Here is a 24,334-nt window from a genome sequence, read left to right on the forward strand (position 1 = left end):
GAGTTCTTTCTTTGTCCCTCACCCAAAAATATGGTGAGTGTATGTGGGTCCATTTGTAAACCTACCCAGACCCTTGCTTAAAAATAAAAATTCATTTACTAAAAGGTAACTATGATCATAATCAGGTTTGAAGGTTGATTTCTAAAGTCTGTCTTAGCAACCAAGATTATTGGTATCTAAGCTGGAAAAACTCCAATAAGCAAATTGCATGCCAAACTTGAGAATTAATTTTTAACAAATTGATTCAAATGGGAAAGAAATAGCTTAGAGAGTTTGGCAGACTATTCTTAGCCAAAAACTTCACTCACATTTAAAAGATATATTTTTCTTTTCATTATATGTGTAATATTGTAAGTCTTTTGACAAACAAATAGAAGTTGTACGTAATCTCATAATAACTCATTTTGATGCATTTTATTCTAGTCTTCTTTCTTTCTTTTTTCTTTCTTTCTTTTTTTCTTTCTTTCTTTTCTTCTCTCTTTCTTCATTTTTTTTTTTTTGACCTGGGCATAGTTTTTTTTAAAACGTGTTATAATTATCACATACTTAAATGCATCGTAAGTATTTTCCCAAGTGGTTGTCATTGTAACCATTTTAAGAAGCAACGTTAATTTTTCTTTGTAAAAGTGTAAGTGTTGTTTTTAGAAAAGTTGAACTATCATAAAAAAATAGAAAGAAACAAAATCATCTGTAGGCCCATTGTCTATAGACTACTACTGTTAACATATTTTAGGGTGATTACTGATACTGCTTTAAGCATGTTGTTGCTATTTTTTTTAAGATATTATTTACTGGGACCCCTGGGTGGCTCAGTCGGTTAAGAGTCTGCCTTCAGCTCCAGTCATGATTCAGGGTCCTGGGATTGAGTCCTGCTTGGGGCTCCCTTGCTCAGCGAGGATTCTTCTTCTCCCTCTTCCTGCCGCTCCCCCTGCTTGTGCTCTCTCTCTCTCTGACCAAATAAATAAATAAAATCTTTAATTTATAATTATATGTGATATATAGTTATATTATACATAATACCATTGTATATCACATGTAATTACATTATATATAATTTACATTTATATATATAAATAAAATGTTTTATTTATTTATTTGGAGAAAGAGAGAGAGAGAGAGCGAGAGAGAGAGAGCATGAGTTGGGTGAGGGGTTGAGGGGCAATGGAAGTTTTTTTTTCATTGAAGTATAATTGACATACAACAGTCTATCAGTTTCAGATGTACATCATAGGGATCTGATATTTTTATATATTACAAAATTATCTCCACCATAAGTCTAGTTACCATCTGTCACCACACAAAGTTGTTATAATAATATTGACTAATTCCCTATCCTGTACATTACATGCCCATGACTTATTATTTTGTAATTAGAAGCTTCCACCTGTTAATCCACTTCACTTATTTCTCCTGCCCCCCAATTCTTAACCCTAGGAATTGGGGGGCAGGAGAAATGAGTGATGCAGATTAACAGGTGGAAGCTTCTAATTTTCTAAACATTTTGTAACATATTGATTGATTCGTGAATGTTATTTACTTTTCAAAAGTGGCATAATCTCCACTGAGTGATTCGACTATAATTTTCCTAATTGTTCCCCTATTGTGGGGCGTTTGTTTAGGTTATGAATTCTGGTGAATTTTTTTCCCCGTAAGTTTGATCTCCAGCCTTATAAAAACTGAGTCATGGGGTCTGTGTTGTTTTATGGCTATTCCTAAAGTGAGAGTCGTCTCTCTGGAAGTGCTTTTGTGGGGGGCGGAAGGTTGGTGTTGAACACAACAGCCTATAGTCTGTCTTCAAGCCCTTTCTCCAGCTCCCACCTTTCCTACCCCTTCCATCACCTGCTCTGTTCTTGCAAACAAGCATGCCGGAGGTGTGTCCACTCTTGGTTCTTGGCTTTGCTGTATTTTCTGCTTTACACAAGGTAGGAACAGTTTATCTCTTCTTTTAAACTTTCAGTCTGGGCTAATAGTAGGTGGAGCTTCTCTTTCTTTCTGAGCCAAGAAGGATGACATTGCTCTTTGCTTTGTTTAGGGAGTTACCTCTGTTTGTCTGGAAAGCTTCAGAGCAACCGCTATCTCTCGGGTCTTCCCTCCTCCACACATACTCTCTCTCTAGTTGGGATCCTCACATTGGGCTTCCTGGCCATCACTGTCCAGGCTGGATTCTCTTAGGCTGGTGCCCACGAACAATGGCTCTATCATGTGCCCTCAGGGATTATGAGGAAAAAAGTACAGTAAGAGTACATGTGTGGGGTTACTTATTGTGTTTGCCATACCCAGAACTTTTTATTTTTGTGCTTTGCACACTAGTAATAATAATGATAAAAGCTGATATTTGCAGAATTCTCATGATATCCCTGGCAGGAAGGCAGGGTGGGTCAGAACACCAGTGACTCTCCAGCCTCTTCTGGAAAAGCATCATCATCTCTGATTTCACATTTTACAACTCCCCTAACCTACTCAAAGCCTTTTTAGGAAGGCCACGGAACATAATTCTAAACTGTGAGGTGATAATCAAAACAAAAAGGTGTCATCATTGTAATTCTTCATGTTTTCTCTTCAACCACATGCCTTTAACAATCAAGGATAAAGATATACTTCCTGGGGCACCTGGGTGGCTCAGTTGGTTAAGCGTCCTACTCTTGATTTTGGCTCAGGCCATGATCTCAGGGTCATGAGACTGAGTCCCGCATCAGGCTCCACGTTGGTGTGGAGCTAGCTTGGGATTTTCTCTCTCCCTTACCCTCTGCGCCTCCCCCTCAAAAAATATACTTCCTGAATTACAAGATAGATGAATTTCATTTTTTGGAATTATAGAATCAATCAAGTTAGATTCTTTTATTTTATTTATTTAAATGTTTGGGATAACCCCTATTATTTATTTGTTTTAAGAAAATGTAGAGCATATTCCTTGGTTTTCTTCACAAAGGACAGTCTGTCAATGAAATCAGACTTTCTGAATAAGAAGCAGATGACTACCATGCATTTAAATTTGAGGATCAGTTTACATAAATGACTTTTTCTTTTTCATGACAAAACTGATAATAGCTAAAACATGATAGCCAAAGACATGGAAGTTGAGTCGCTTTAGTGATTATTGCTTTAATAAAACCCACATATACATGAATGTTCCCTTCTCAATGAAGCCTCATGTGTCCACCTTATTTAGTTCTATAGTTTGTCCTCACTTCCCCCCCCCAGGACTGCCTAGCCCCTTCACCATGCTCTGCTTAGTGTTTTTTTTTTTTCCCTTGGGCTTTTTCATTACAATCATTATAAAATAATACATAAATCAGTTAGTTATAGTTTATGTTTGTTATTTGTCTCCCTCAATTTAAATGTAAGCTTTATAAGGGAAACTATCTTGGTCGTGTTTTGCTCCCTGATATATACCAACCACCTGGAAGGATGGTCAGTACCTGGGAGGTACTACCTATATTTGTTGTTAACTTGAATGAAAATTAATTATATAAAAATATGAATGATAGCTATACTACCATTTTCATACCAGCTAATTTTTACTGAGCATTTACCATGTACCTGGGGTTATGCATACACATGTCAACCAATGCTCCCAACACATTTATGAAACAGGTATCATTAATACTGCTAAATTACAGGGGCGCCTGGGTGGCTCAGTGGGTTAAAGCCTCTGCCTTCGGCTCAGGTCATGATCCCAGGGTCCTGGGCTCGAGCCCCGCATCGGGCTCTCTGCTCAGCGGGAAGCCTGCTTCCTCCCTTCTCTCTCTGCCTGCCTCTCTGCCTACTTGTGATCTGTCTGTCAAATAAATAAATAAAATCTTTAAAAAATACTACTAAATTACAGATGGAAAAACTGAGCACTAGAAACACAAAAGTAAATTGTCTAATCTTACAATCCATATGAGAACTCTGATTTAAACCCAATAAGCCTGATTCCTGGGGATCCTATTTAAGCTGGGCAATGTTGCTTCTGTATTATTAATTTACTGAGATATTATTATTGAAATTCCAGGGGATTTCATTTGGGAAAGGACGTTTCCCTGTGTATACATTTTTGCCAACTTCTGCCTTAAGCATTTGAACCAAACCAAAATCCTAGGTTTGTAGCTCTAAGCCTTTAGCAGATTTCTGTAGCGTTTGCACTTTTTCCTCCACCTTTTATTACTTGGTTTTGCACAGACAAGTAAACAACTTCTATTACTTTAAGGACTTTCTTCTACTCTTATATAAAAAAAAGTCCTGTTTTTCTTTCTCTGAATTTTATTGTGTTGTGTGTTTTGCTCTGGTTGTGTGTGTGTGTGTGTGTGTGTGTATGTGTGTTTAAGTAGGGTCCAGCCCCAACATGGGGCTCGAACTCACGACCCTCAAATCAAGACCTGAGCTGAAATGAAGAACTAGAAGCTTAACCAACCGAGAAACCCAGGTCCCCCTCTAGTTGTGTGTGTTTTGTCTGTGTTAATTCCAGTGACTGCCCCTTCACACTCCCACTTCTCTTTTCTAGGAGAATGATATAAACCTGACCCACATTGAATCCAGACCTTCACGCCTAAAGAAAGATGAATATGAATTTTTTACCTATCTGGATAAACGTAGCATGCCTGTCCTGGCAAACATCATCAAGATTTTGAGGCATGACATCGGTGCCACTGTCCATGAGCTTTCTCGGGATAAGACAAAAGACACAGGTAAGGAACAGAGGGATTTCGCAACACAAGCAACTTGACATTCTCTTCAAAAAGTACTGGCAAAAGTAGTGTCTATTCTTGTAGACCACTGCAGGGGACTAAGCTGGAGGAAGTATGTTAGGGACCTAAAGGAGTCTCTAGCATTTTAGACATTTAATAAATGTGCTTTTTTTCCCCCACTTCCTTAAGATAACTATTCCTTATATTAGTAATTTTCTTTCTCTTGCTGTAATTTTATATATTCTAAATTTTAGCGATCATGAATAAAGCTATTATAAACATTCATATACAGGTTTTTGTGTGGATATGAGTTTTTAACTCCTATAGGTAAATACTTAGTAGTGTGATTGCTGAAATGAACTGTTTTCTTTTTTCCTCAATAATCAAAACACTTTGTTCTACTATTATTTTTTTTTTTTTGCCAGAATAGTAAAGACTGGGACTTAAGAGAATTTCAAACTCTGTAGCTGAAAATAACATTTTAATTGGCAGAGATGCCTTAAAATGAGAGAAGACCCACCTCTTTGTACAGGCCATTGAAACATTTTCTAAAAGATACCTGCAAGGCCTTCCTAGGAGATCTCTCTTCTCTTCCTCCCCTTGTCCCCTGTGGCTGCTACCAAGACGGGGAAGTTGATTCCTGGATTCTGCCCCTGCAGAGCATAGAAAGCCAAGCCCGTGGGCTCAGGTCACTGAAGGGCAGGCACTTGGAATTCCTCTTGAGATCAGCTGAATTTGCCTTCCTTCCCTTCTACCTCCCGAGCCGCTTAGCTGATGAACGCCTTCTCTTGCTGTTCCGGCCACCTGCTCCCACCAGGAGCTGCAGGCCCTCAGGACAAAGGGCCTGCCGGATCCTGGGGCAAACTCTGCCTCTGCTTGGAGCAGGTGGAGGCTGGGCCAGCTGGGGTCCTGGGGTAGGAAATCAAAGCAATTGACGCGCAGGCAGGCAGCTCCTTGGGGAGTCAGGGAAGACACATGTAGATCAACTGACGGGTGGGCAGCCTGAACTGGAGGCTCAGAAAGGAAGTTCTTAATGGAAATGTGCAAGAATAGTGAGGCATCCAGACTCCAGAGCCAAGGTGCACTACACTTGGTGTGACTTTGGGCAAATGACTGATGTTCACAATCTCCCACTGTATCAAATGGGGGTAACAAGAGTCGGCCTTGTGGGATTAATGAAATAATACCGGTGGAGCATCGAGAACCATGCAGGTGGTGATTAAGGGTTTAATAGATGTTCTCTATTCTTACCATTACTTTCATTGTTATTATAAATCATGACCCCAGCACAGGAGCCATGAAAAACCAGCCTGTACACAACAACTTTTTCAGAGATTCTGAGAACAGCCAAATGACCTCAGAGGTCGTGCAGCCCAACAGACCCCTTGATTTTTTATTGTAAAAGACTGAGGCCATGACTTGCCTTAAGGCACAGAGTGAATTCCGTATGGTTACTGGTAAGCCTGTGTCAAGCACCACTCTGCACCAGGCATCGTGATAGGGTCTGGGGGTAGAAAGACTCAACACTACCCATTCTGAAGGTGCTCACGGGCTGACAAGAGTAAGGAGACACCCAAGTGAATAGTCCAGAGGCAGGTGTTGTGATGAGGGCAGGTGATGGAATCTGGCAGGGGGTTGACCTTTGAACTGGGTTGACATATGACCTAGTGAAGATAACCCTTGTAGGACTAACCCTTGAAAACAACACGTGTCTCATTTCATTTATTCATGTGGTTGATCATCCCAGTCCCTATAGGCTGCCCCCATCCGAAATAGTTTCCTGACCCCAGTGTCCATGGAACAGAACAGTTGTTCAGGGTGCTAACGGTGCTAAAACAACACAGTCTTGCCCCAGCAGAGAGGGGTGGCTCTTTGGGTTTCTTGGTTTTGTCACCTGGAGTCTGGGCCCAGAAACAGATCCTTCTAGGGAAAACAACCATCCCTTTGCAGAGCTGTTCTTTCCATGGGACTCAGTGCGAGAATGATTAGAGGAAGAATACCATTATGGTAGATCTGAATCTTTGGTTCTTTCACTCCACAAAAATGCCCTTTCTTTTGAGGGGCTCAGATATCAGGACTAAGTTTGACAGCCGGTTGAAGTGGGAGAGCTGAACCCCTCGAATCAATTAGGCTAAACCACTTTCCACTCTCGTTTTTAAACCATTCAAAAGACCATGTGGGTGACAGAAAATGAAAGTTTCCAGTTTCTTAATTGCTAAAGTTCCCCACCCAAACAGCTTAAGGGAAGGTTAATTACGGTGACATGTTAAAGAAATCCCAACCTTCTAAAATGCCTCCTGGAGAAGCTGATGTGACTTTAATAGGATTTTAATCCAGAGAGTCTTTTGAATACTTGAGGTCTATTCTCTTGCTACCCTCTCTCCTGATGACCTCAAATCCTTCTTCAACCCAACATGAAAGAGCATTAATATCTTCTATCGATCAATCTACTAATCCTTTTACCTTTCCCTTTGAGTCTTCTGCATGACATTACGTTTGGAGGGGGATGGAAAATTCCTACATGGAGGCCGATTGCAGCCAGGACAAGCAGACGGACAGACTGATTTGGCTAGACAGAGGTATAGGATTATCACCTTTTGAGAAATTTATCCGATTGGAATTATTTTTCCAAGAGCAAATGGACATCTGGTGGATTTTGTTCAAGCTGTGGTAATTATAAGAGTCCTGTGGTGGAGGCAAAGGGAATCCACACTGCCAGTATGACCATATTTTCTGTGGGGGAGTGGAAGGGCTATTTATCTATTTTTTCATCTATCTATCTATCTGTCTACCTGTCTGTCTGTTTGTCTATGTTTCTATCTGTTTGGCCTGCGGGCACTTACAGTTTTGTCTTTTTTTCTTTTCTTTTCTTTTTTTTTAAAATATTTTATTTATTTATTTGACAGAGATCACAAGTAGGCAGAGAGGCAGGCAGAGGGAGAGGGAGAAGCAGGCTCCTTGTTGAGCAGAGAGCCCCATTTGGGGCTCGATCTCAGGATCCTGAGATCATGACCTGGGCCGAAGGCAGAGGCTTTAACCCACTGAGCCACCTAGGTGCCCCAGTTTTGTCTTTTTTATTGGATCAATTCCTGAAGCAGTGATTTAAGGGAAATAGTTACTGTGAGAGGACAAGGGCAGCATCATGACATTCGTTCCTTCCCCCTTACACACCCCTCCCTGCTTCCAGCCGGGCAGTCCAGTCCCACTGCTGCTCCAGTAGGGCTGCCCTGATGGGCAGGGCCTGGATAAGGCTGCAGTCTCAGATCAGTTGTTGGGGGAGGAAGACTAGAATTCCTTGGAGATGGTGGGCAAGATGGTGCATATACCTGTGCATGCATATTTTTAAAGAGTGATTTTCAAAGGGATCATGGTTCCCAAGGAGTTGAAGACCCTTAGAGAGAAGCTGCTTAGGGCTGTAGGGGTTTCCAGATGGCTGAGGGGAGGGGTTCCCCATTCCCATCGCCAGTGCCCACCTTTCCTCTCTCCCTGCCTCTGCTGTTCTGTTCTGTGCTGCCATCTTCCCTTTGTCCTCTTCATGGTTCCAAACCTACTCCTGTGCATTTCACTTTGCCCCAAGGGCACCTCTCAGGGCTGAAGGTGCTTGTTTGTGGCCCTGGGCCTGCAGGAGACCAAGGATATGCATGTTTGTAAAAACACACAGGATTGACGGCCTTTTTCAGTCCGCCTGGATGCTTGCTGGGTGCGATTGATGTCATAAGTCATGACAGCTGGGCATGAGCCTTTCGCTTCAGCACAGTGCTACATTGATAGAAGCAGACCCACAGCTAAGAGGATAAATCAAAGCAGGGGGTGTGTACCAAGCCTGGAGTTGGAAGCAGAGCTGGTATTGTTGGTATGGGGCTCGCTCCCTTGCCGTCTGTTAGAGGCAGCTCAACGCACTGGCAAGGGATGATCCGAGGAGAACGTGATTTCTAGAGCCCACTCCATTTGCCGGGTCTCAGGGCTTCAAGCTAAGAGAGATCATAAAATTATAAGCGGTCTCTGTTTCGAAGAGGGGTCCCTTCTGTGCATGCCCAATCCTGTGTTTTCAAAGTTCTTTTCTATTCGGTTGTTTCGCTTAAGCTTTGCAACAGCCAACTCAGATAGCTAGAGCAAGAAGGTAACGGTGTTCTCACCTTCAGTATCAGGAAAGGAGACACAGTGCTCCTTTGGAACAGGGACGTTTCCGCAGTCCATGCGGCCCTTCAGGTTTACCCTGTTAAATACATTTTCTCTGTGCGACAGGTGTGATTGGAGGTGATAAGAGGATATGAAATGATTGTAACAATGTCGATTTGCCGTTCACATCAGATTGAGGGAGCACGATAGTGACGCAGAAAAAGCCAGGAATTTAGAGTCAAGAATTAGGAATTGGACTCCTCTCCTGTGAACGGCTAGCTAGATTTGAATCCCATCTGACCACCTGACCTCTGGGTGACCTCATTATCTCTTGTTTCTCATATGTGAAATAGAGCTAAGACCAACTTGGCCACTTTCTAAGGCTTATGGGGAAGATCATGCAAGAGACTCTGAAGGTTATGGTGTTTGATGGCTTGAGCTTGCTTGAGGTGAATAGCCCTTGAACTTACACATCCTTAATCCTCAGTAGGGAGGGGCTCTATGATCCACAACACCAGCCAGCTATTAGGTTATTTGACACCACCAGCTGGGTAGGTATGGACAGTGACTAGGCTAATCTATAAGGAGTTGGTGACAGCCACACCCTCACTGGGTCCAACCTTACCTGGCAACTGGGGAGACAGCTTCATGTATGGGATGATGTGAGGGGTGGTGGGAATGTCCTGTCACTTCCAAATCTTACTTCCTGTGAATGTGCTTTTGATGCATACCTTTATCAGCTTGTCTGTGTGTTGTATTAGCAAACGTACTGGTCTAAGAGATAGAAGGCCAGTTGCTCATGCAGGTTCCTTCCTTCTTCCTCCCTCCCTCGAGTCTCACTTCCTTCTTTCTTTCCTTCTCCTCGTCCTTACCATTCTGGCAACACCCATGACCCTAACCAGTATCCTCTTTTTTTTTGTTTTCATTCTCTTTGAAATTTTTGTAGCATTTAACCACAGATTAATCATTTTTATAGCATTTAGCCATGGATTAATAATTTAATCCATGATCCCCCTGGAATTCTCTCTTTCCTTAGTATTTTATAAATTACATGGCTCTTACTTACTAAAATCCTGACTCTTGAGGGTTTCTTTCTTTTTCCTTTACTACTCCCTCTCAAAGACCACAGTCAGCTTTGCCACCTTCTTCTCTTTCATCCACATTTATGTTCTAATTCAGTTGATCATTCATTTGTGTAACTTATATTCATTGGGTACCCATTCAGTGTCAGCCACAAGATAAGGATGCAGTAGGGAAAAAAACAAACATGGTGCCTAGACCCATGTGTCTTATAATCTAGTAGGTAGTTTCTATATGGCATGATACACACGGGAATAGGAAAGTATGGGTCGCAACAGGAGCACCTAGGAGGTACCCTGAAGCCAGTGTGGGCATGGTAGTGAGAAGGGAGTGCAGGATCAGGGAGGGACACCTGTAAGAAGACAGACATGATATGCAAGAGCCTTTCAATGTATTCTGTTTGTCTTCAGGTAGATAGTCCGTAACTCTAGTTGTAAGTGGCAGGTACTCAGACTGAGTTACAATGTAAGCTTTCAGAAACCAGAACTTGGTATCTGGGGGTACAGTGGGCAACTTGCCAGTAGATATGTTTATAAGATACGTGACATCTTCAAAAGGATATTGGGAGGATAGTACCAGTTTAGGATGGTGATTGGAATGAAGGATGCTGCAGGTCATTCTTTTATTTTTTCATGATTTTATTCATGATGTTATTCATGATTCCACACATACCCATTCATTCTTTCCACCATCAATTTATTTCAGCACACTTTTACCTCTATTCTTCATGCTAAGGCCCTTTTGTTTGTCTGGTTTTCATTCTATTTTAACATGTGGATGAAGAGATCAAATGCTTTGCCTGTCACATCACTGATAAAAGCGAGCCCTGAACCCACCACTCCATTGCTCTGTCCGGGAGGAGGACGGAACTAGAACAGCCAGAATTTGGTTCACCCGTCCTTGCCAAGACCTTCCTGAGGGGCCTTCCTTCTCTGGAAAGAAAATAGAAGCTCCTTAAAAGAGAGAAATAAAACCGCCAAAAGCCTTCAACCTGCAGGTTGTTGGTGCATTACCCTTCTTTTGGGGGAGCTGTTGGGATCAGCACACCAGCGCTTCTCCAGGGGGCTGGAGGCCATTGCTTCAGAGGAGACATCCAGGAGCCTGGAAAGAGGGAGTGAGAACACCCTTCTATTTTGGGCCCAGGAAAGAAGGATTTATTGCCCTCCCTGAGACAGGCTGGAGGCAGAAGTCTGGGGCAAGTCTGGGTGCCTTGCTGGCTAGCCCCTGGGGCTGGTGGGTGTCTGCTGGAGGGAGGGGGTTCACGGGACTCAGCCTGCACCTTAAACTGCTATAAATTTAACGGGCCTTCTCTGACCCATTGATCAGGAAGCAGGCTCCGCCAGGCCTGTGGGGGTTTCTTACTCAGGAGCACTCCTAAGCTAGCCACCCCTCGGCGTCCGGGCTGAGCAGTTGACCCCGACTTAATGAGACCACGACGTGGGTGTCCAGGGTCAGTTGTCCTGCAGGCTGCTTCCCTTGGAGCCAAATCAATATTTATTAATGGTCTGCCCCCCTCCAGTGCCTCTGGCTTCACAGAGGGCCTCTGTTGCACCAGCCTGCCCAAGTCATTCATTAACGCCAAGCCCAGCAGCCCGTGAGGCGGTCGAGGGGCCCACAGAAGCCAGCCCACCGTGGAGATATTTGCAAAGGTCATTAATGAGCTAATCTGATTTAACTTTTCAAGACGAAGGCCTGGGTCGCCGGGGTCAGTCTCTCTTCCCAGCACTGTGCCAGGGTGGGGGAGAGGCCCACCACTGCCACTGAAGAAGAGAAAGGAAACGTGAAGTTTCTACCCCTAAACCCAGGGAGGCTTGGAAAGGGAGATGGAGAAGGAAGGATGATGGGGAGGACCCGGGGCTCCCCTTGGGATTTTCTCCAAGCACTTTAGATTCCTGCTTTAGTGCATGACCTCCTTTCTGTCTCCAGGTGGGAGATCAGGAATCTAAAATCAACCCCCCTGCTGCCCCCCCACCTTATTCTAAGCCTACCCAGCAGAGCAGTTCTTCAGAATCCTCATTTCACAGTAAGCGCAGTGATCAAGCCCCAGTTTGCTCATCAGAAAAGCAGAAATAATGTCTACCCCCTAGCATTGCTTTGAGAATTAAAATGATATAAGTAATACGCTTAGCATAGTATCTGGTGCATCCTAAGCTCTCAAAAAATTAACTTCAAAGGAAAGAAAATAGCTATAACTTTTGCTGGGAAAATTAGAGGATCCCAGGTTCATAAGTACGAACTCTGACCCTGCCACCAGTGGCCTCTGAGACCCTACTTAACCAGAGAAGTGTTTCTGGGTTTTCTTTGTGAGGTTCACGTGTAAGGATGGGAGATAGACTTACTGTGCATGGGTCGGTCGCTTCTCACCCTAACCAAAGAAGCAGGCCAGGGATCGGCCGCCTCACCCATTTCACAGAGGAGAAGCCAGAGCCTCAAGAAACAAGTCACTTGCTCAGAGTCCCAGAGTTTGTGGGTGGGAGAGATGAAACTTGAACACAGACCTGCCGGCTTCAGGCCCAGGATGTGCACGCACTTTGCACAGGATAAGGTGTAAGCTTTACAGCGGGGCCTGTAACCAGTCCACTTCCCTGGAGCTGCTCAGCCTTGCCAACTCTTGGGCCGGGCGCGTCTTCAACTGCAGACGAAGGGCCCCTGTTTCTGCAGGACACCTGCTCCATCAAGGGTGGGGAGGCAAGTAGGACTGGCGTCTACCAACTGTAGGCTTCTGCTGTTCTCTGAAGACTAGCCATCTGTCTGTCCTTGTGGGGTTCCAGCCTTCATCTCCTCCATTTTACCCCAGTCTTCCCTTCTGTCTCCTGCCCTGGGGACGTCAAGCTCCGGCATCACGCAGGAGACTAATGGTCTCACAGGTACATAGAAACAAATACAGATATGTAGATATAGGGACATGCATTAGTTCGGCCTCTCTGACCTCTGAGACACACGCCTACCTGCATATATAAATATATATGATATATGTATATAAATGTATGTGTAGCATTAGAAGAAATAAATATGATAGGCTCTGAAACAAAGTGTAGGCTTCATACAAAAAGGCAAGAGCTTGGTCCTGTTTTGTCTGGGGTCCTCTGTCGTCTCCTTTCCTTTAGTGCCTGGGTCACTTCATGTGCTTCTTGGCCACATTGAGGAAGGGAACCATGTCGGGACCTTGCTTCCCCCATCCCCGACAACCAGAACTTGCCTCTCTTGGGTCTCATTTCTTTAAGCCTTGCCCTGCTCTCCAAGGTGATGGCTGGTGAACTCCTTCTCTTAGTTGTGAGGCCTGGCCTGAGTCTTCCTTCTACCCCAGGTGACACATAGGCATTACACAGTGTCCTCTGGGAGATGATGATTTAACCTCAGGTGAGGTCTGGGGAGGGGACAGTTGAATAGATCCAAAGTTAGGGCTGCTGCCTGGGAAAAGTGTGTACCAGGCTTGTCACCCCTTGTCACTTGGCCTTCTACAATGATAATAATGATAATAATGGAACCAATTACTTAAAAAGCACTTGCTGTGTGCCACGCATGGTTCTAAGCACTGCTCACCCATTAGCTCATTTACTCCTCACGTACTCTGAAGGTCATATTATGATTATAGTCATTTTACTAATGGGACACTGGAGGATAGAGGTTAGGTAATTTTCCTGAAGTCCCAAAGTTACCAAGTCACAGAGGCAAGATTTGGACCCAGGCGATTTGGCTCTGAAATCTGTATAATTAGCCACCAAGCTTTGCCTCTTCTCCAGCCTGGCTGTGTCCTGGGTCTTTTCTGGTTGGTGACAAGGCTCCGAAACTACCAGAGTTCCCTGGACAGGGGTTAGTGGCCTCACGGTCTTGCAGTGCTGCCTGGGGGTCCCTCATAGTCTCTGTGACAAGGACTTGGGGCTTGGTGGGCTGCTCCCACATTTGTCTCCTCAAGACTCCAATCCTTTGAGGTTTTGCAATCTTCTCATATTTTTTGATTTTTTTTTTTTTTCTTTTCTGGGTTTGTCTGAACTAACCCATTGGTCCAATAGTGTTCTCCCTTTGGAGGAGCTAAAAAACAAAACAGAAAAACACCCTGAGCTGAAAACATGCTGATTCTGCTGCCCTCTGGCGTTCAGCGGGGAGACGGCCGCACACACAGCTCTGAATCCCGTATCTGCGGAGTAGAACCTTGTTCCTTTGGTGAGAGGAGAGAGAAAGGGAAGGAGCAAGCGTTATGTGCGCAATATTCCCAGAAGCAAGGAAGACGGGCATCCTGAATGAACTAGAAGCACATCTTCCACATGCCCTCTGGCCAGGCTTAGCCCTTCACAGCATTCTGGTAGGGCTCGAAAATACAAAACCCGAAAAGGATTACAGCAACAAGTGAATCCCATACCCTACGTAGTATAGAAGGGGGAAACTGAGGCCCGAGGGTAGAAAGCCTGTTAGTATCTGACCTTAAGTGTGAGCGGGCTTCTGACTCCAGTATCCCTTCTCTCCTCTTCCTTTTCCTCTTCCTCCTTCTCCTCCTCTTCTTCCTCCCTTCCCCCCCCCCTTTCTCTTCTTCCTCTTCCTTCTTTTTCTTCCTTTTATCACCATCATTAAATTCTTCATCACCCTCATGGTTAATACAGAAAAGCACTTACTGAGGAACACGCGCTGTGCTAACATAGGTCACATTTGCTATAGTATTTAATTCATGCAAAAATGAAGTAATACAGAAAGATGATTCTAATCTACATTGTAGATAAAACACTAAGGCTCTAAGAGATAAAATACTTGCTCAATTACACAACAAAATAAGCAGCGGACTTTCTAGTCTTGCCTGAAGGCTTTCTACTCGGCTTGCTAAGCTAAGGGCAGAGTTAACAAAAATTCCCTGGAGCTTGCCGGTGAACAATAACCGTATTTACTATGTTCCAGTACTGTTCTCAGTGAACACACCTATTAACTCGTTTAACCTCGTATTGTTCCAATCAAGTAGTACTGCATTGTGCCATTATTATTCCCATTTTTACAGTTAGGGAGACTGAGGCACAAAGAGGTTTCATAATTTGTTCTGGGTGCCACAGATAACAAGTACAGAGACAGCATTCCAGCTGAAGGTGGCCAGCTCTGTTGCACTGGGTCTTGAAGATTGCCAGACTGACTCTCCCTGAGACAAACAGGGAGACAGTTCTGGATGAAGGACGGACCCTGGCTATCCCAGATCCCCCTGAACTATGGCAAGGCAGTGTCAGTGTGCCAGGACCCTCCCTCTGGGATCTGGAGTCACAGGATGATGTATGAAATAGTATCTCCCTCACTTTCCATCTCCTTACACTGCTTTCTTTTTCAAGAATGTCCTGGCAGGGACACCTGGGTGGCTCGGTCAGTTAAGCATCTGCCTTTGGCTCAGGTCATGATCTCAGGGTCCTGGGATGGAGTTTCACATCAGGATCCTTGCTCAGCAGGGTGCCTGCTTCTCCCTCTGCCTGTACTCTCTTTCTCTCTCTCTGACAAATAAATAAATTTTTAAAAAATCTTTAAAAAAAGAATGTCCTGGCACTTTATCTATTTAAATGTATTTATTGTTTCTTTCTGCCCACCCACCCCCACTAGAATGTAAGCACCACGGCGGTGAAGACTCCTTCGATGTCTAGCGCCCTAGTAGTAGGTGCTGAACACTTATTTATGGAATCTTTTTCAACAAGATGGAGAGTGCTCCAAGTCAGAGGTGGGGGCAGCAAGACAAGGCTGGCTTGCCCTGTCTCTGGGGGCAACTGTGACTGCTGGGATTGTGGATGATTCTCAGGCAAGAGAGAAAATGAGTGAGTGGGGAAGGCGTGCCCTGGAAGAGAGGTATGGGATGGCGACATTCTGGGGAAGCTGGAATGGTCTCAGAGGGGATCCCGGGTCCTGGCTGACTACAGTAGATGTCCTTTCTTAAGTCTTTCCAAACCCGGGTAAGGAATAGCCCCCGTTTTCAGTGCTGGCTACAGAGATCCATTGTACAAGGTAAAGCAGTGGACTCAAGACGAAAGAAAAGCCTGGAAAAACATTCTGGAGACAAAGTGGGAAGCCAGGTGCCATGCTAGGTGAATAGTCTGGTGCTGAGTTATCTCAGACTCCAAAGTCTAACAGTTGGGACCCAGGAGGTCTCTGAAGAGACTTATCCTCCTGTTCCTCCACATCCTCATCTATGAAATGGGGATAGTAATAACACCCAGCTCCTGGGGTTGCTATGTGGATTGGGTGAGGGGGTAAATGTAATATGGGCGGACAGTGCCTCTCAGCAAGCCAGTGCTAGATGAGTCTTAGCTGGATACAGCTGCAAGGTCTGTTCCTGTGACTCTGACCACAGAGAGCCAACCTGGAGAAGTGGGCTGGGCTTTAGGGGTATGGAACCTCTAGGTGGGAGACAGCAAGAGCACTCAGGCAGGTCAGGCTCCAGAGCCCAGCGAACAATGTACTCTAACTGCCCAGAGTGGCGGGATGCATTCATGGTCACGGTGGAAACCGCCCAGTCATCCAGGCCTGGGTTTGAATCCTGACTCCTCTGTTTCCTAGCAGAGGAAGCCCTGTATCTGGGTTTGCCGCCTAACCTCTCTGTACTTCAGCTTCCACGTTTGTGATCTGGGGAGACCAATAGTACCCACCTCGCAGGTTAAATATTTAGAACCGCACTCAGTGTTACTTTTTATCATTCACATATGGGGGAGACAGCTTTGCACCTTACAGCTATGGGAACAAGGTTCTAAATGGCCCTCTGTTAATGCTGTTGGAATAAGCATCTCATTTTCGTAGAATGTGGCTGATTTCTTGCCTGCCTCTTCTATGTCGAGATTACGGATGGCGCTTCCCCAGTTTGGCCACTAGATGGCAAGCGTGTGCTTTCCCGCCCCACTTGGCCGGGCCAGAATCCGAAACTACCTGCCTGAGAGGGGAAGCTTCCTTCTATGGGCAAAAACATTGGGTTGTGCCCTTTGCCTACATTTCACTTACTCCTCACAGTAATACTCAGATTAAAACAGATATTCCACCAATATGGTAAGCACGGTGGCTGACACGTGGTAAGGCCTCAAAAACATCTGCTACTCCTCCTGTAATTGTGGCCGTTACTCCCATTTTTATAGTTAGGATTGAGGCACAGAGAGCAAAAGTAGGTAGATGCAGCCCGGATTTCAAGTCAGACCTTACTGACTCCAAGTTCAGCATCTTTTCCTCTAAACCTCGTTTCAGGGGAAGACTGGACGCCTTGGCCTCCCTTCACAGCTCCCCTCAGCCTCCCCTGTCTCCCTGGGCTCCGTGAGTTTTCCTGGAGCTCTCACTTTCTTACTTTCTGTGTGGCCGTCCGCTAGTTCTTTAGACTTTCAGGGCTGCCATTTTTCATCCGTACAATAGGGGTCATAATGCCTTCCTTATTTTGGAGATACTTCAGAAATCAGAAACAGCGACTAGACCAGAGTTGGTGCTCCAGGGGTGGTAGTTACTTTTGTGAATGCCTTACAAGTTAGCATAACCAGACTTCTTTCTTTCCTTCTTTCTTTCCTTCCTTCCTTCCTTCCTTCCTCCATTGCTTCTTGCCCCTCACCCCCATGCCCTCCCTCCCCTCTGGGCACATGAACTTCTGCCCTCATGGACCTTATAGTCCAAAATGTCTTAGTCTCTGTTAATTCCTGGGACAATTCCACCCCCCCACCCCATGTGTCTTCTTCCCCGTAGACCACACAGTTCAGGCCTCATCTCCTTCCCCACTAGGTTACTCCAAAAGCAAGCCTGCAGGTTCTTTAGGTACTGCAAGATGCTGTCAAATCCTAAGCTGCCTGACTCCGTTCTGTTTCATCCGTGACTTTCAAATCGGCTTGGGCATCAAAAGATTCTGCCAGGATGATGCTGGGAATATTTGGCAGGGCGATATGTGATAGAAAGATAGGGTCTCATGGGCTCGTCCTTGTTTAAAAGAGAACAGCTCTGCTTCTATCTGATGTATATTCTGGGATTACATGTAATATTCTGCTACTAAAGAAAATCTTCAAAAACCACCCCACTATACTAGGTAAATTTTGAGATAATTCAGAGAAAATCTGTCTGGGAAGATATTTTAAAATTCCTTTCTGAGGTGCTAAGTGAAATAAACCAGACAGAGAAAGACAAATAATTCATGGTATCCCTTATATATGGAAACTTGAAAAAAAAAAAAAAGCACCAATCTTATAGAAACAGACAGTAGGTAAATTATTGCCAGGGGCTGGGGGCTGGGAAAAAGAGGGGGAGGCTGGTAAAATGATATATTTTAGCTAAAAGGTGAGTAAGATCTGAGGACCTAGTGTAAGATATGGTGACTGTAGGCAATAACACTGTATTTTATAATTGAAATTTGCTAACAGATTAGAACTTAAATGTTTTTACTAACTGCCAAAGATACATATGTGTGTGTTAATTAACTAGATGAGAAAATGCTTTCATATTGTATACCTGTATCGAATCACAATGATGTGCACTTTAAATATCTTACATTTTATTTGTCAGGTATACCTCAACAAAACTGAACATTTAAAAAAAATTAGTTTCCAAGGAAAATTTGAGTAAGTCGGGGGTTATATGGGACCCTACATGACCCCCCCACCCCTGGTTTGTCTAACTGGGGCTGATCCATGCTTCTGTCTTTGCTGAGACCTTTGGCCATGTCCTGCCGATCTTCCGCTCAGGATTTTGCCCTTTCTGTGTTTCAGTGCCCTGGTTCCCAAGAACCATTCAAGAGCTCGACAGATTTGCCAATCAGATTCTCAGCTATGGAGCGGAACTGGATGCAGACCATCCTGTGAGTCCCCCACATCAGTGCTGCTTCCCACGAGACCCTTTCAGTCCTCCCCTCCCTGACCCTACTCCACTCCCTGATCCCCAGTAATGTGTCTTCTTCATTTGTTTGCTTGTAGCAAAGACATCTGTAGGCTGTCTTCTTATACAGCATCACTGCCATAGTTATCATGGTCGTTATTATTATTGGCGCAAATATAGATTGGCCTCTGGAAACTATTGTTTATATGTATATATGTGTATGTATGTATGTATGTATGCACACATACACAAACACACACACATAAGTAAATCGTCTTTCTGTTTTCATACAACTGTAGAGGTTTAAGTCAGGAGCTTGAGACACAGTAACCCACTAACAACTCTGCCAGGTACAGCAGGGCAGTGGTGACATTGGACTTGGATCCTAAAACCTGAGAAGAAGCTGAGGGAACAGTATTGTGCAAAGGTTCTGTGTCCTGAAAGTATCCGGAATATTTTGAAATGCAGAATATTTTGAAATGACTGGCTGCCGAATTAGGTGTGAGGGCCAGATTTTAAAAGGTCTGATGGGGGGGTCCCTGGGTGGCGTGGTCGGTTAAGCATCTGATTCTTGGTTTTGGCTCAGGGTCACGATCTCAGAGGCATGAGATCAAGCCCTGCGTCCAGCCCTGCACTGGGCTCCTCTCTGAGCTCAGCAAGAAGTCTGCTGAAGTTTCTCTCTGTCTCTCCCTGTGCTTGCTCTCTTTCTCTCAAGTACATAAATAAATCTTTTAAAAAGTAATAAAAAAATTAAAGTTCTGATGTACCAGACAAAGTACTCAAACCATGTCCTGTGTCTGGTGGGCAGGGGAGCAGGTGCCCCCCTGGTTTCTGAAAAGACCAGGGTGGAGGAACTTAATCACTATTTTTTGTGGGGCGGAAGATTCCGGGGAGAAGCGGGACAGGCTGGACTCAGGCCAGGGCTAGGTCTGCTTTCCTCCTTAGGTGAAAAGGGCTGCTATCACATGGCCCATCACTTATTTTCTGTCCAGGCAAATGGCTTCTTAATCTTTAAAGGACTTGGAAGCTGTTTTCATTTACAGTGGTTTAGTGTAACTCAGTGAGAGTGTCTACATTTTATCTGGAGTCTGTTTTCTTACATCTCTGTGGGTCTTTACAGTTGAGTAAGTTGTGAACTTGATCTTCACAAAGGCTCTTTGCAGTAAGCAAAGCAGATGTTCCCATTTTACAGATAGATTCACTGAGGCCCAGTGAGAGTACATGACTTTTCTAAAGTCCTGTGTTAATCTTTGGGCCTTAAGACTCTTAACCCAGTGCTCACAGAGCCAGAAGACAAAGGTCAAGCCAGTGGCAGAAATTCCAGAGCTTTCTCAGAGGCAAAGAGAGTTATTTCTGGAGTAGCCTGGTTTTTAAAATATGAACACATGTTGCTTATTCTCATTCAAATAGTAATTCCCTTATAGTGGACTTAAAAATACAGAGAAGCATGAGGAAGAAAATGAGGATCACCCATGATTCCAGTTATTTCCCTTTTCCTCTTGGTGGTATTCTGCATTTCTTTTTTTACAATGAGAAACTATTTTATTAACAGAAACAAAGTTGAATTCCCTCCTGACACCCAGATGTCAAAATAGGAAAAAAAAATCACCTATTCTCACACTGTCCTGAAATAATAGGTGTTAATTTTGGTATGCTTCCTTCCTCCTCTCCCCATGTCTTTCCCCCTGCCTCTCCTTCTATTATTTAGACACTAATATGAATTATTACATTATGTATATCATAAAATTATGATATACAATTTTTTACGCTTTGCCGTAACTTCCTAAGCAGCCCCCAATGGCAAACATGTTTCTAGTCTCCCTATTACAGTAGTTATCTGGCCTGCGCATCTTGACAAGGATGTCCCATAGCTTCCTTGATTCTTACTTGTGAAATTACTTAGCTCAGGCTAGGAATCATATTTCAGTCATATATGTGTGTGTGTGTGTGTGTGTGTGTGTGTGTGTGTGTGTGTGTATTTAAGTACCTTTCCCCTGAAAAACTAAAGGTAAGGTTGGAGGCTTTTCATCCCCATCCAAGGCTGTATCATTCCTGGGGATGGTACAGCCTTCTCCTGTGGGACAATAGACGTGCTCTGGGAGAGGCCCCAGATCCCCTTCCACAGGTCTTTGGCTGTGGGCCTTGGGAGCAAAGTGTCTGCAAAGAGATCATTCCTCTGGAAAAATCATCTGGCCACGCTGACCCAGCCCATGGAATTGGCCCATCAGAGTGTTTCCTCCTCGTACCAGTCTCTAGGCCTCCTGGCCTGACCCAAGACCCTTCCATTGGCCACTCACTGCTGCTCACTTGGGGCAGAGAGGAAAGAGGGAAGAGGCCACAGACATGGACATTTCCCTCCTCTTATTCTTGTGTCTCCTGACGCAGATGAGCTGGCCTTCAGATTCCCTGGAATTCATTTCTTCTTGCAGACCCAGCCCACATTTTTGGTTCCCAGGCCTCTCGCTCTGATGAACTTTATCCTAAAAGAACAATTTTGTCAGGTACACGGTCTTCCCGCGGAGGAGGCCAGGCTCTCTCTGTTCCTTCATTAGAGCCTGGGAACCCATGCGCCAAGGACAGAGTAAACCCTCCAGAGTGCTTCCCCACACTCCCCCAGGCCGCACAGGCCTTGGCTGCCAGTGTGAGGAGTGGCGGGTGTTCTTCCCCAAAGGACCCTCTGTTCCGCTTTGTCCCTGGCACAGTATGCTCCCCTGCTCTTGGCAGTGTGTGCTGAAGTTTAACTCAATCTCTCACTTCAGAGCCTCCAAAACAACCACTCTGAGAAATGCAGCCAAGGAAGGATTGTTCCTGAAACAGAGGGTAAAGGGCATCTCCCTCCCAGCCTTCGCCAAGTGGGAGAATGAAATAGGATAACTACATTCCACTTGGCCTTCTTTCTTTTGTTGCCAGTGTCTTGCCCTCCCTCCTCCCTTCCCCAAACACTTACTAAGCAAATGATACCCACAGCTCGCATTTCTTGAGCATAGACTGTACGCCGGTCACTGTGCTAAATGCTTTACCAGCGTTTTTAAAATTTAAGTGTGATAGCCATCCTGGGAGGGTTGTGTTTTCACATTCAGAGGAGAAATCTCAGACAGGAAGCCCTGTGAGCTGTGTCCCAGGCTATGTAAAGGAACAGGAACTGAAATGATTCATAAGACAGGACTCCTATCCTTCAGGGGCCTCCGGTTGTGGGAATACAGGGAGGAGGGAATCTATTCTTTCCAGAGGGGAGTGCCAGAGGTGACTGGGTTATAACTTTACAACTTACAGGTTACGACTTTATAAAGTGGTAAACTGTACAGTTGCTTGGCAGGCAGAATCCAAGTGGTCTGTTCGGTTTCCATTCTAAAACTGAGTCTCTTTTCTCTGACCATTCCCCAGCCTCGGTGGGACTGTCTGTGTGGTCTCCTTCATGGGGATACTTTTCCTTATCCTCTCACCCGCTCTATCCCTGCCGCAAAACCTCTATTCACTTCCTAAGGCCCAACTCATATGTTGGCCTCCTTGAAGCCTTCTACCTACCTCTTCCCCAGGCCAAGTTTTTAATGTTGATACTATAGAACTGTGTGTGTGGTGTTTCGTACTTTGAGTACAGAGCATCAGAGAAAAATAAAGTCACTTCCTCATGAACTGTAACCTCATAGAAGGTATAAGATATAGATATATAGATACACAGACACACACACAGACACACACACACACACACACACGTGAAAGGGTTATAGGCATGCTTCCCAAACCGTAATCTACCAAAAAAAAAAAAAAATCTCACTATCAAAGTGAGAAACACTATATTCTTGAACCCCATTTTAAGCATATGCAAGCCCCATTATCTCATTAGGGACTTTGGCAAGTCCTGCGAACATGAGACTCATTCAACCTAATGTCCATCAAACTTTTTTCCTTATGGAACTCCCTTTTCATGGAATACCAAATAACATTATCTTAAATGGTAGTGTTCCGTGGAACTCAGTTTGGGTAATATTGAGTTTAAGTCACAACACACAAAAGTACATGTTTAAACACCAGGTTTAATCATGGTTTAATGAATCAGAAGGCATGTGCTATCAGTTCTAAGGTCACTGTGGACTGGAATGGTTAGAGAGGACTTCTGGAAAGAGGGAAGTGTGAGTTGAGCCCTCTAACAACTAGGGTAGGCTCACTGCTTATCAAACAATCCCCAAAGCTCCATGGCTTAGCCCACTGGATGGTTATTTCTAGCATAGGTCAATAAGAAATTGCTCCACACAGTCTTTCAGAGACTAAGTCCTTTGCACTTAAGGTCAGCACCTTCCTCCAAGTCCTTAAAGCCCTTTTCATTCTGCCAGCACGTGGGAAAACGGAGTGAGAATCACTCCCGGGTCTTATGGGCCAGGTTTGTAGGGGACTCATATCTTTCCCTCAAATTTCATTGACTGCATCCCAGTCACATGGCCACTATGAGCTTCAGAGAAGACTGAGAAAAGTGGTTGAGAAGTGTTCTCTGAAGGAAGGATGAGACACAGATCTTGGAGAGCCTCTGCCACACAGACCTTAACCCCAGAGTTCCCTATTCCAGATCCCCTTGTGCCTACACCAGTGTCTAAAACCGAAGATCTGCACTGGGGGGCCTTCTGGGGAAGAAAACATTAGTTAACTCAACTGTCCTTTCTTCTACTATCTGAAGCTTTCCAACTGTTTTTCAGTCTTTCAGATATAGATATTGAGTTTCTCTTCTCTCCAGAAAGAGACTTGCCCTTCCCAAGAGCAGGGCTATATTTCTAGTGCTTCTCTTCTCTTCCTTTCTCCCATTCAAACTTCTCCAACCCTGGGCCCCATTAGAGTCTAAGTTCTAAGGATGTCAGTCATCAAAGACTTGTTGCATTCCTCCTAAATTGCTCTGTCAAAGCATAATTTTCAAAAAGTTAAAAACAACTGTCATACAGGTATATGGTCAAGATTTGTCAAAAATCCATTAACTTGGTAGTGAGGAAACTAGCCAGATGACAACGGTGGTGTGAAGGAAGCTACAAAAGATCAAAGTGTGGATGGTCATTGAAAAATTGAGTGTTGGAGCAAGATAATAGAGATTGCTATACAAGTGATCAATGTTCTAGAAGACAATAAAGCCATAACCACAAATGTTCCTTTTTTCTACTGGACAGAAATCACTTGCAACTTGGTCATAAAATAAGCATTTTGCTACTTGTCCATCTTCTGTAAATCAGCATCTTACCTTAAGAGTTTGGGCCTTACTAAGTAGCAAATCGCACACCAAACAAATACACAGACCCCTTGAGTGTACAGTGAGCTTGTTAGGCAGTGAGCTAATTTTCTGGCATAATTTTTAACAGCTCCTACTCAGAAGTATGCTGATTATGCCATGCACTGAAAATCCAATGATAAGTGAAACAAACAGAGTCCTGAGTTTAATGATAGTAACAAGCATAATGATTGTCTGGAAAGAGAAACACTCAGGTTATTGAGAAATTGTATTATAGAGGAAAACCAATAGACTTTGGAAAAAGCAAAGAAGGTCTCTAAAAATTCAGTTTAATCAGAATGGAAAGGTGAAGTCATAGCTTATTGGTCTGGAAGAGTGGTTAAGAGTATTCCAGTAAGAGGGAACAGCATGTGTGAAGGCCTTAATTCGGGGAAAACATGATGTGTTTAAAGAATTAAAATAAGACCAATTTGGATGA

General features: G+C 44.3%; 1 protein-coding gene across 1 annotated transcript in view; it reads left to right on the top strand.

Moving 5' to 3' along the window:
* The window catches only part of PAH (phenylalanine hydroxylase), a 68,246-nt gene that overhangs the window by 15,732 nt on the left and 28,180 nt on the right, over positions 1-24,334 (top strand). The window contains exons 3-4 of the mRNA XM_080811274.1: positions 4,484-4,667; positions 18,545-18,633. Of these exons, the coding sequence (XP_080667400.1) occupies positions 4,484-4,667; positions 18,545-18,633 (273 nt within the window). The remainder of the gene's footprint in view (positions 1-4,483; positions 4,668-18,544; positions 18,634-24,334) is intronic.

This window comes from Martes martes (assembly GCF_963455335.1).
Source record: "Martes martes genome assembly, chromosome: 8".
Taxonomy (NCBI): Eukaryota; Metazoa; Chordata; class Mammalia; order Carnivora; family Mustelidae; genus Martes; species Martes martes.